The sequence below is a fragment of the Copidosoma floridanum genome, unplaced genomic scaffold (genome assembly GCF_036245765.1).
Source record: "Copidosoma floridanum isolate Cflo_tuat_1 unplaced genomic scaffold, Cflo_Japanese_pri ptg000037l, whole genome shotgun sequence".
NCBI lineage: Eukaryota > Metazoa > Arthropoda > Insecta > Hymenoptera > Encyrtidae > Copidosoma > Copidosoma floridanum.
In genome coordinates this window covers 723,337-737,135 of record NW_028321914.1, presented here as the reverse complement: position 1 = coordinate 737,135, position 13,799 = coordinate 723,337, and the positions used below count along the sequence as shown (strand labels likewise).

The 13,799-nt window shown below is 30.5% G+C and overlaps 1 protein-coding gene across 3 annotated transcripts in view; it reads right to left on the bottom strand.

Annotated features, from left to right (window-relative positions):
- LOC149373154 (formin-like protein) overlaps positions 1 to 13,799 on the bottom strand; it is a 119,505-nt gene that overhangs the window by 37,246 nt on the left and 68,460 nt on the right. For all 3 annotated transcript variants that reach the window (XM_089597801.1, XM_089597802.1, XM_089597803.1), the window contains one exon: positions 286 to 369. In XM_089597801.1, the coding sequence (XP_089453927.1) occupies positions 286 to 369 (84 nt within the window). The remainder of the gene's footprint in view (positions 1 to 285; positions 370 to 13,799) is intronic.

The window sequence follows — 13,799 nt, the reverse complement described above, 5'->3', positions numbered from 1 at the left end:
GAAAGTAATTTAAAACGGTTCTAATGCACTTTTTTCAACCTGTCACATCGGTCCCCAAGCATTGTCACAAGCGCCTCTGGGGTATGATCGGTTGTGATACGTGTGAACGGCTGTACCTGCAGTCATAATTTTTATACAGACATGTAGAGAAGTCTTCAATTTATCATACCCAACAATTTTCATTTCACTGAGTGTCATACTTTTAAAGTTACGGGCTCTCAAGTAAAAATTGGCACAACCGTACCCAGTCTCCCCCTACTTGTCAAAAACTAATGTAATACTTACTTGATCACATATGATGTCCCATTTTTTCTCGTTATTATACTGCTTTAAAAGTTTGGCCTTATCTGGAGGAAGATCCATTGAGGCCTGAAATAAAAATTCACATTAGTTTAATCAGACAAAAGCTAAAAAGTTAAAAAAATAGATTTATTTAAAACTATTATTTTACACAAAAGATAGTCTTGCTTACAGTGCATTAGATATCTTTTTTGATAAAAGAAATGAACCTCACTAAGTCTTTCAAAAATCTAAATTAAATACATTTTTTTATATAATTTGTGAGAATTTTCTAGTCTCAAAATCAATATTTATTTGCCTAAAACTCCTGATGGTAAAAAAAATCGATTTTTTTCGATGGACCTGAAATACATGATTGATTTAGAGAATACATCTTACAATCCTTTGATTCGGGCTGATAAATTTTAAGCTGACAGCATAAATATACTACTGGAGCTAGTGGGTAAAAAGTGTAGTTAGGTTGAATGAGCTACTGTTATTCTCTTATTGTAAAAATCGTAATTCATCTTTTTGTCAGACACACACACACACACACACGCGCGCGCGCGCGCATACATATTTGTATGTATAAACTAGTGAGGCTCTACGCTTTCACATCACAATTTCTCAGAAATAGATTATGAACAAGTTTTTTTTAACTTTGATAGTGTTTTCTTTTTTTATTTTAAGTACCTTACAAATTACTGTTCTAATATTATAAAAATTATTATTATAATTAATACATAATAAATATTGTATTAAAATGAGATTTAAAATTTCTTACTACTTTTCATTTAACAAAACCTTATCACATTATATATGCTGTATTTCCCTAGTAAATGTCTAGATTTATTAAATCTAGCCGTACATCTCAAAAATAAGAAAAGTTAAATTGTAGACGTCATTTTCATTGAATAAATTTTTTTTCAAGTAGAAAATCCGTCGTCACTAACAAATCAAACTTTTTTTGAATTTCAAGTATGTTGTACATCCAATTATTTCATGTTATCAAAATTTTTTTAAAGTTAGGGTATCGGGATTGGTTTTTGAGATATTTAAGTTCAAAGTACCCTTTTTAACATAGGTTAAATGGGTTATACCAATAACAGCTTTGAAGACATACGTAACAAATCAAACTATTTTTATAAAAAATACTGTACAAATCTTAAAAATTCATACTTTATTTTGGTCCTTTCAAATTATGGTGTGACGGCACTAAATAAAAATTAGTTTATTGATTAATATTCTTCCCGTTACAAAAGCATACGGCCATAACCTGTAAGACTGTCACAATACGCTAAATGAAGTACTTCACTCGCTTGATAAACTCGGTCCACGGATTTTCTACCTTAAGCTATGAATTAAAAGGAATTAATAAATAAAAACATCATTCAAATACATAGCAGTGGTTATTATAAAGTATTAAACTAAAACGATAAAACAATGACACTAAAGACTTTGCATTCCATATACACATGATTTGTTTGGTTTACTTTAGTGAAACGATGATCCAGTAAAAACTTTTTTGAACAAAAGTAAGTTAATTACTCTATTGATAAAGGTAAAAAAATTATATCATGGTGACTGTATCGTATTAGCATTAGTATTGCTATAATGTAATGACTAGTCATTAAACCCTTTGTATTTCTTTGCAAACGAACAATATAGAGAAAACTAATTTTAAAGATAAAATTTGAAAAAAGTATCTGGTGAAGTTGATTCATTAATTTGATATCATAATCCTAGGGCTAGGAGCTTCTTGAAAAATTATTATTTATGAGATTTTCAAAACAAAGTATTTTTTCTGAACTCATAACTATAGAATTATTTTATAACAAGGCCGAATGAAATCCGATAACATTGTTGCATACTGATAAACACAAATTCTGTATTCGACTGTATTATTGATTTGTAGTGGTGCCTGTTCAGGCGCTGAATCGATTAGCTTTTTAAATAATTCTAAAGAAACTATGCTTGCTCCTTTGCTTTACTATATACTGATATTGCATTAAGATTTCAACTTAGAGTTTTTACGTATCCTATACGTCCCTAATCTCTACCTTCCTTGTTTTTTTTTCCGTGGATACCATCTTTTATTTCCTTAAGTATGCGATATTTTCGTGCAGGCCCTTTGCAAAGCTCCCGGTAGACGTAAACGTAGATGATGAAAAGGAAGACCCTAGAGGTCCAGACATCACCAGAAAAATCAACTATTTGTTTTGAAATTCAGATAAGTGGCATTTTGGAATCCTGGGTTCTCATCCCATTGAAAAAGCCTGAAAAAAAATTTTAATAATTTTCGACTGAATTCAAACCGACGACTTTTCGAGTATCTCGGGCTAGAAGGCTAGCACGCTAACCACTGAGCCATCGGGGCTCTTCTAAAAAAAACTATGCTATCTATTGTATTTTTGCTACTAAAACTTATTTTTTCCACAAAACATCAAAAATAGTACAATTTGTTTAAAATTCAGTTGCTGAAACAAATTCAGAAAACTTTTTTTTTGTGGCTCAAAATAAAAATAAAAGTCTGTATTGTAAGTAATGCGCAAAAAGTCAAAGAATAAAAAGTATTCAATTATTTAAAATTAAAAAATTACTCATTTAATCCATTTTGCAGCGTTAATAACTTGTACCCTGTACATAAATGTACTCCACATATATCAAAAGTACGTTGTGAACATACGACTGAAATATTTTTTATACATTTATTTTATTTTGTACCGGAATTAAGACGATTTTTACATGTATTATTTTTGGGACACAAGTAATATTCGCAATCTATTTCTGCTTACACACAAAAACAAGCTTTCGTCACACATACTTGACAAACACAGTTGAGTAATAATTTATATACTGAAGGTACATGCTATTAAATTTTTGCTAATATCAACATGTTTTTTTCACAGGTAAAACCAAAATCAAGGGTATGTACAGTTTCATGGGATATAAGCAATTCGATAGTGTATCTGATACGTATAATGCTTTTTTAATATGTGCCTAAATTGAATCCCTTGTAGGCAGTAAATTTGAATTCTATTTTTAGAATGTAAAAATTTCAATACTGCGTGTAGATATAGCATGTTATGTAAGAAATGTACGTACAAATTAAAGATATTTATTTAATGATATTAACAAGAAATAAATACTCCGCACTCAAAACCTTACAGTCACAAACAGCGTAAATACATGTTTTCGTCACAATTTTCATAGTTAATAGAGTCTGTATATTGATTCAAATAGAGTTTTAAAACTCATTAAAAACTATAACGCTAACATTCTTTGCCTTATGGGTAGTGGGAAATCAACAGATGTTATCCCAGTGGCATGGCTAAAGAAAACTACAAAAAATTAAGCGAGGCAATCACGGGGGAAAGGGAGGGGCTTTGAGGGGCTGTGAGGAAGCTCAACGAGAAGTCAAGCCTGTAAAAATAATCAAAAAAACGAGATAACTTTTTCTTATTCTGTAAGAAAGCTACGTGTCAACCGTGGGGGTATTCGGGGGGCTGTGGGGAGGAGGAAATGTAATAAATCCAACCTTAATCGTTATGTAACTAAAAATTTAACCCAATAAAAATTACGTAAAAACTGTTGGAATTTTACCATATTTAGAGGGGGGCTAAGATGAGGGCTACGAGAGGGCGAGGGAAGTAGAAGGGGTTATGTGCAATGACCCTTCAAAATTACTTTTACACAAATATATATGTTATGACCAGACTTGTTTAGAGAATGATCTTAACCGTTTTATTTAAGTGTCATTCGTGGGTCTCGGAGGATTCAGCTCGTGAGCTTTATTTGTTCTTTTAAGTTGAGTAAAAATATTTATTCAAATAATGTAAATAATATTAATGAATCTTTAATGTTTAAATATTTATAAATTTGAAAGTTATTCTTGTAAATACAATTTATTCAGATCACTTAAACAAGGTTTTGGTGTTAATTATATTACTGATGAATAACTTACATCTATAACTGATTGCTGTTACTGCTGCTTCGGAGTTCCCTAATGCTTCGTAGAATAATTTTTAGTGGTTTCTTAAACTACACGAATAAGTTCGTGTCCGGTAAGATGTTACAAGTTGCAGGAGTTAAGAGTTGACTAATACTTTACAGGGCAGGTGACAGACGTAAAAAGACCAATTTTGCTTCTCGATGGTGCTTTTTTATAGCGTCAGAGCGAGCAAAAGAGGCCTTTGGTTGAATCAGGTCAACCAATGAGCGATGTTCTTGCATAATCTGTTCAAAGGTTGTTATCTGTAGAGACTAAATAAACTATTTTTGTCTAATCTAATCTTACTTAAACCTGAATCTTCATGAATATTCACATAAAAGTTTATATGCTCTGCGTAGCACAGTCAGTCCAAGGAAGCACCGTTGCTGAGCTGAACGCTTAACTCGGTCAGCAAATGGACGTATACCAACGGACTGTAAAGAAATGCCGCTTTTAATTTAGACTTTTGAATATCTCGTTTCAACGACCCAGACGAAGAAAAGCTTAGCTCAGATTTCTCAATGTTATTTAAATAGCAAAATCTGAGCTTAGCTTTTCTTCGTCTGGGCTGTCGGTTTATCCTCTCGCAAAATCTGTTTTCGACGTGGTTTGGGCTTCGCTGGAAACTGAAAAAGCCCTTCCACGAACAAACAGTTTACTTGGAAAAATTGCATCTCATATTTATATAATTTAATTTTAAAAAAGAGGCTTACTACACGCTTATATTTCAATGACTATGCATCCTAATAATGAAAAAATTACTGTAGAAGATACTAATAAAATTATATCAGCACAAATGCCTTAAAATGATGAAAAATTTAGAACATGAAAACTCAACATGTTTTATGGTCCTCTTCATAACAACAGCTATTAAAAAAAAAAAATAGTGAGATTTATAAGAGAAATTTTCAAAACTTTTAACAAGTAAGAAAACTTTAAAAAAGATGTTTATTTAGAATATAAATGAAATAATAACACAGGCCCACGAAAAAAAAACTGAAGTGTCTGTGCAATCGACCAGACCAATATATTTTATGTATTTTTCGACGCCGAATCCGAAGTTGCAACAAAAAAGTAGGGTCCATCTACTTTTTTATGGGGTTTTGCTCGAAAAACCTCATTTTTACGGTTTTTTCATGGTTTTTTTTCAAATAAAAAAAAAGTAAAGAAAAAATTTAATTTTTTGAATCCAGAATCGGATCCTACGGGAAAAAATACATCGAAAACCATGTTCTGAATTTTTTTTTACAGAAGTTTTAACCCACCATACGGTGATGAAAAGGCAGAAAATCGTGAAAGGTAAAAATTTGTTTTAAATTTGATTAAAATGACATCAAAATCAAGTTTTACGATTTTAAACCGATTTATAAACATTAAAAATACTCTACCAAGGATTTTTGAGGTCGCTGATTACGAATTTTAAGTCATTTTTTTCAAAAAACAACTCCTACTTGACGTAAGTGGACAATAAACGTGATAGATTAATATTTTTTTTCAAAAAATAGATGTTTTGGATACTGTTCTGGAGCTGCTTTTCCACTACATGAATCACAAAACTAGAACTTTTTTCGACTCTTTATCATAAAGTAAGACTTAGAACTTATGTCAAGCGATATTCATGAGCTCCATTATAATTTTTTTAGCTTCTTTTAAAAAGTGCCTTAGAGTTTTAATGGGTTAATCAATTGAGTTTGTAGAATTTTCGCTAATACTTCGCAACTTCGATAGTGTTCTATAATTCACATTTATCTAATTTGTCGAATGATCGTCCACATGCAGAGAATCTAAACCTGTTGTAAAACTATCTCGTGATTCTTTATTTTCTAAACCTTCTTTAAGGATTTTATCTGGAAACTTAACAGTTTCAGGATTAGAATAATGTACTACTTTTTTCTTTATATAAGCTATACCCCCTACTTTTGTTGTACAAAAGTAGCAATCGTTTTCATATTCTGATTCTTTTCATTTTGTTGGTGCAATGAATTTCAGGAACGTCTTGTCCTGATTTTTAGTCACTCGACTCATCATTATATGAAACGATTTAAAGGTAAAGTGTGGTACTTAACTTTTGTCTTGCTGTGAAATCTCAATGTCAAAACATACTTGATACGAATCATATATTTTTTCTATTATTTTTCTTTTGTTTTTCGACCCAACAAATTTTGCACATACATAACAAAAGTTATTAGGATTACCAGTGCATTCATGATTGGATTTGTTACTAGAAGTGCCAGCGGAGTTAAATGAAGATGAGGAATTGTGATGTGTCATAAATTATATCTCAAACCCACATGCTAAGAATCCGGTCCCGTTAGCAGGTGAGTCAGCCGTCCTAGGAGTGATAACTCTCATACCCTATCAGGCCTAAGTATGAAAGCTTTCTGACCTTTAAGAGGACAATATCAACTCGTCAGACACACTACGGCATCATTCTCACATCTTAACGCTCCCCTGCAAGACGGCGCGCCTTCGCTGGTTTCGTTACTACGAACAGTTGGACCGACGAATCATTCTACACATCCCATTTTCAGGGCAGTTGTCATCGTGGCCAACGTTTTCGTAGCAGCAGGTTTTTGATAGTACTGCTATTGAGTAGCAATATAAGTTATAAACTTTAGATAGTTAAATTCAACTATCCAAATTGCAGAGAGTATCTAATGATTGCAAAGTTCAAGTTCATCACGATAACAAAAGCTAAAAACGATTGCTACTTTTGATAAACAAGAGTGTATGACTTACACTTAAATAAAGAAGTTCATTATTCTACTTCTCAAACTGTCAAATTTCCAAGTAAAAACTTATAGAAGGATTAAAAAACAAAGAATAGCGAGATAGTTTTACAACAGGTTTAGATTCTGCATGTGGACGATCATTCGACAAATCAGATTAATGTGAAAGAAACTGAACCAAGCGATAACACATCATCCGAAGATCTAAGCAAATCCAACGAAAGTGAAGAAAATCTCTCTTTAGATGATGATGAAGAATATGTACCCAAAGGTGTGGAAAAATCTGTGAAAAAATATGATCAAAAGAGTCTGAATGATTTATTTAGAAAGGCTGGCCTATCTAAAGAGCAATCTGAATTGATGGCTTCAGACTTTAAAAAGCGAAATATGCTGACAAAGGGAACTAAAGTAAGTGAATATCATGACCGAGAGAAAAACTATCGAAAATATTTTTAAGAAGATTCAGGGCTAGTTTACTGTATTGACGTAAAAGGACTTATTGACGAAATAAAACCAGGTATATACAAACCTGAGGATTGGCGCCTGTTCATTGATTCGTCGAAGCGGAGCCTTAAAGCAGTCCTTCTTCATAACACAAATAAGTACGCTCCTACACCATTAGCGCATTCAACTGTGCTTAAAGAAGAGTATTCAAACATTAAATTGGTTTGTCAAAAATAAAATACGAGGAACATAAATGGCAAATATGTGGAGACTTAAAATTTCATCTATGATACTGAGCAACAATCTGAATTTACAAAATATCCTTGTCATTTGTGTATGTTTAATAGTAGGGATAGTAGAGAAAACCACTACAAAAAGAAAATTTGGACACTAAGAGAGTCATTTGAACCTGGAAAACAAAATATTGTAAAAGAGCCACTTGTTAATTCGTCCAAAATTTTGATACTACTTCTTCACATAAAGCTTGGTTTAATGAAACAATTTGTCGAGGCATTAGACCAAGATGGAGAATGCTACGAATATGTGAGCCAAGTATTTCACCACAAAACAGATATGAAACTAAGTGCAGGTATTTTTGATGGACCTGAAATTGGTACTCTATTTAGAGATGAAAACTTTTAAAGAACTATGAAAGATGATGAGAAAGCAGCATGGTCTAGTTTTAAAGATGTATCAACAAAATTTTTGGTTAATACTAAAGATGTAAATTACAAAACAATTGTAAAAAAAATGGTACGCAACTTTGCAAAACTAGGCTGCCTTAAAGCTTTATTTCCTTGATTCACATATTAATCAATTTCTTGAGAACAACTGGTACTTTATTGAGGAGCAAGGAGAAAGGTTTCACCAAGACTTGAAGGAATTTGAACGCATGTTTCAAGGACGATGGGGTATAAATATGTTGGCAGATTACTGCTGGATGATGAAGAGAGAAACATCTTCAAAAAGAGATCAAAAGCGTGTCAGAAATCCTTTACACGGTCATTTGACAAGAACGTGTGCGTAAGCGTAAAACACTTTAAAACTTTATTTAAAATATTTTTTTGGAAGACAAAAATAAAAATAGATATCGCCAATATCTAGTATCCAACATCTCACTATCAAAGTTGCGAAGTATTAGCGAAAATTCTACAAACTCAATTGATTAACCCATTAGAACTCTAAAGCACTTCTTGAAAGAAGCTAAAAATATTATAATGGAGTTCATGAATATCGCTTTACATAAGTTCTAAGTCTTACTTTATGATAAAGAGTCGAAAAAAGTTCTAGTTTTGTGATTTATGTAGTGGAAAAGCAGCTCCAGAACAGTATCCAAAACATCGATTTTTTGAAAAAAAATATTTATTTATAAGTTTATTGTCCACTTACGCCAACTAGGAGTTGCTTTTTGAAAAAATGACTTAAAATTCGTTATCAGCGACCTCAAACATCCTCGTTGGAGTATTTTCAATGTTTATAAATCGGTTTAAAATCGTAGAACTTGATTTTGATGTCATTTTAATCAAATTTAAAACAAATTTTTACTTTTCACGATTTTCTGCCTTTTCGTCACTGTATGGTGGGTTAAAACTTCCGTAAAAAAAAAATTCAAAACATGGTTTTCGATGTATTTTTTTCCGTAGAATCCGATTCTGAAGTCAAAAAAATAAAATTTTTCTTTACTTTTTTTTTATTTAAAAAAAAAACCATGAAAAAACCGTAAAAATGAGGTTTTTCGAGCAGAACCCCATAAAAAAGTAGCTGGACCCTACTTTGTTATTGCAAATTCGGATTTAGCGTCGAAAAATACATAATAATATATTCGCTGTGTGCTGTAATCTTAGACAGTGCCACCTGCATGGCAAGGAGGGGGTGATGCTGGATAACATGATTACATAGCCTGTTATGGGCTTCAAACTTTGTTAATTGTTTTTTGTAGTTTTAATGCATTTTTTATACTTACAGTATTGATTTTCAGTGTCAAGTATTTGTTTTAAACAGATAACAATGATTCTCTGACAGTTAAAAAAAAAAATAAGTGAATAACATAACGAAACTTTGTTTTCTGTTTAATGCAAATTCTGAACACTGAAAATCTATACTTTAAGTATCAAAAATACATTAAAACTACAAAAAACAACTAACAAAGTTTGAAGCCAATAACAAGCTATGTAACCATGTTATCCAGCATCACCTCCTGTTTGCTGTGCAGGTGGCGCTGTTTTAGATTACTGCACACAGCGAATAGGTCTGGTCAATTGCACAGACACTTTTGTTTTGTTTCGTGAGCCTGTGTCATAGTTTAAAAAATAATATACGTTAAATTAATACCAGTAATAAAAAATTTTAGTTGACAGTTTAATGGTTATGCCTTATAATAAGTCATTAATAAAATATAAATGACATATTTATGGCCAGTGTTGTGTATTACTTTTAAGTGTTCAGTATATTTTTGATGATATACATTAAGGATCCAACAGAGCTTTTCGTAAGCTTGAAGGCCAAAGAGACAAAAAAATGTATGATAAAATTACACAATATATCAATGGCAGGTATTTCATTTTAATAAAACTTTCACGAAAAATACAAGAATTTCCAATTTGTGATTTACGATTCCAGAGTTATCGAAACAGAGTTTTAAATTCATAAGTGCATTTCAAAAACCACAGTTGTTTTTAAAGAACCAAACATTTTATAATGTTTCCTAAGAAAATATTTTCGGTAATGAAATTTGTAATGACAATAAAAATTTTTTTTTGAAGATTTAACAACCGATAAGAAAAATAACACATTTTTTCAATTGAATTGAATTTTTGAATAAGAAAATAAAATTTGTAAAAGTTTGAAATTACCGACACCAAAAAATGTATTGTAAGAAATGCACACAACTTACAAGAAATGACCGCAACTTAGGAAACATTTAATTATTGTAATCCTTTGTTAAACATAGATCAAAAAAGTATCTTTGACTAAGCTCGTAAGACACGAAAAAAAATGTATTTTATTAGTGGTCTGGGAGGCTCAAAAAAGCTTTTTTATACACAAAATTAGTACGTCATTTTATTTCTAAAGAAAAAAAAAAGTTTTATAAATAGAATAGAGTGGAATAGCTTCAATGCTACTTCTTAAGGGTATGATAAGAACTTTAAAATAAATTTTAAAAATAGACACTTGTCCCGTTCCACAATTTTAAGGTACACTGGAGAAAATCTGCAAGCGAAAAACTTGCTGCTTAAACTATGTGCTATATACTATTTTGTCACCGATCTTTAAAGGTTTTACTCAAAATTAAAAGGGCTTTTTTCGCGAATATTAAGCTAACAGTACATAATATAGCATTTCTCAAATTTGAAACACACTAGAGAAAATGTGCAAACGAGAGAACTTGTTGCTTTAACCACGTAATTTTCGCTATTTTTTCACTGATTTCAAGGACCCAGAATTGTAGGGTTTTTTTTGCGAATATCCAGCCAGTTAAATATATCACGTTTCCCGACTTTGAACACGCAAAAAAAAAATTCTCAAGCGAGAAGATTTGTTGCTCAAACCATGTGCCATTTACTATTTTGTCGTCGATCTTTATTAAAAGGGCACTGCTTGCGAAAATCAGCTTATAATTAATTTATTTTCTGTAAAGCAGTTGAATTCTAATTATAAACGCAGATGTGACATTTGCGGACGTTGGCACGTAACTACTGCCTCGTGAGACATGAGACTGTGTTTGATTTTTTGTTAGTCTAATGATCCTAGAAAAGAAAATAGTGTTGTAATTTTTGTACCTACGTACGAACTCCTATGCAGTAATGTCTTTTTCATGGGTATTAAATATAGTTTGAAATGACGGCAAATTTTAGGCGATACTATTTTGTGTATCGCAAACATATTCAATAATTTAAGCTTATTTGGTAAAGAACTTCAAGAGTATCAGTGAAATAAAAAATAATTTATTAAGTATAGGCTGGATTGAGCCAAAGTTTTTTCTATTCATACATCGTACCACAGCACAAGTAATAAAGTTACATGACAGGTATTATCAAACACGAATTCATGATAAAAGAGTTGCAAATATGAATTAAATCAAACGGTTATTAGAGTTAAAAGTGGATACATTAAATATATTTTAAAAAAGCGTCAAATGAATAAGTGAAAAAATGTGCAGGACTTTTTTTTCACACGTTAAGTGCGCAATAGTATATAATTAATTTTCTTGTATTACAATAGTTATAAGCAATGCTTTGTCTATTGTTAAAATGTTGCGGTTATCAGAAAATGGTAGTTGTTTTACCTGGTGGCTCATATCGCTTAAGGCAAACACTAGGCTCGAGGGACTCTTCGGGCTTGCTTTAGTTGGATTTGCACAAGGTGTGAACTTTGTTTTTCCTAGTGGGGCGCAATAAACGTCTAAATGTAAGAAAAATGCCTAAACTAGGAAAAATATTTTTACTAAGCCAATTTATAGTAAAAGAGTCTTTTTAAAGTTTTTTAAACATTCACAGATGCGCGTGGACCAAAAACTTCCAATAGCCTTTTTCAGCAACTTTATAAGACCACAATCTTAGAAATGGTAATTGTCTTACAACTGAAATAGAGTTTCGTAGTAGACATAAGCTTACTATGCTTAGAATATGTAGCGTTTCCTAATTGCTCACAGATGCGTGAAGATCATATAATTGATTGAAGAAATTTTTATAGTTCTTTTCAATAGTTTTGTGCCACTTAGGGAATATATATGATGTTTATTGTACTTACTATTCAAGTATCATCTATTGATATTTCAGATAACACAGGCTGTTAAATACTTTTTGGATTTTTTCGTATTCGTGTAGTTAAAGAGTTATCGTAGTACAATCTTCGTTGCAATTAGCTTGTAGGTAATAAAAATTAAGTAAAAGTATTAATGCCAAGTCGAACTTTAAACTTCCGTTTCAGTAGTGGAACGGCATTTATTTTTAGAACTGGCGAACGTAAAAAATATTTATTTAATATAATTTATATAACATTTCGCAGATACAACAAAAATAATAATTATTAGTTTCTCTATCAACATATGCGTTTTAATAGTGTTTTGTATTAGAAAAAACGGCATTAAAAATAATGTAAAAATTTATAAGATTTGTAAACGGTGGTTGTAGAGAAGTTAATTAAACAAATTTTCATAAAGTATAAGCTTTTGCAACAAATGAAACTGCGATGATTTTTTTTTGGTTATTTATGTCGTAGCTGTCATTGTTTAAATATAGAATAGTATATATATATATATATATATATATATATATATATATAAATTCTTAAATTTAAGAGATATTTAAGAGACATTTGTATCTTAAGTTTCATAATTAAGTAACTGAAAATAATTTAATATACAATATTGTAAATTTTTTAGAGAAGCTTATGAAAGTTAATAAAAGCATGTATTAAAATCAATGAAACTCAACTGAAAATAAAATTTGGTTACCGATTATTAACATTCATAAAAAGTTTTATTTATTATTAAAAAAGTTCTTAAATTTAAGAGATATTTAAAAGACACTTGTAACTGAAGTTTCATAATTAAGTAACTGAAAATAATTTAAAAATAGGGTATTATAAATTTTTTAGAGAAGCTTATGAAAGTTGATAAAAGCATGTATTTAAATCAATCAAACTTAACTGAAAATAAAATTTGTCTACCGATTATCAACATTCATAATAAAATTTATTTATTATTAAAAAAGTTCTTGAATTTAAAAGATATTTAAGAGACACTTCTAACACAAGTTTCATAATTTAGTTACTTAAAATAATTTAATACAGGATATTATACATTTTTTAGAGGAACTTATTGAAACTTGATGAAAGCATGTATTAAAATCGATGAAACTTAACTGAAAATGAAATTTGGCTACCGATTATTGACATTTATAAAAATATCTATACTTCGAACGTAAAATTTAATAAATTTTAATTTTTTACTAACTTCAAAATATCAAGACACAGAAAAATTAATAAAAAAAAACATTTAAACATTAAGTGGATTTTTATATTTTTATGGATGAACATATTAAATTTTGGCAACATTGGTGTTTATGTAGTAATTTATTAAAACATAATTGTCAATATCTCTTTGGAATGATTGCAATACAGTTATTAATTTTAAAAGTAATGAAACTAGATTATATATGTACAAGTTTTTGTCTTCCTCGCTCATGTTCAAGTTTAGGTGAGCTGCTAAGGTACTGGACTACGGTGCGAGAGATCAGGGGTTCAAGACCCCGCTACGACAAATATTAATCCACCCCTTTTTTCTGTTTCAGTCATGAAATTGGTATTTTCGTATTATTATAAATTATCAAATGCGAATTTTATAACTAATTGTT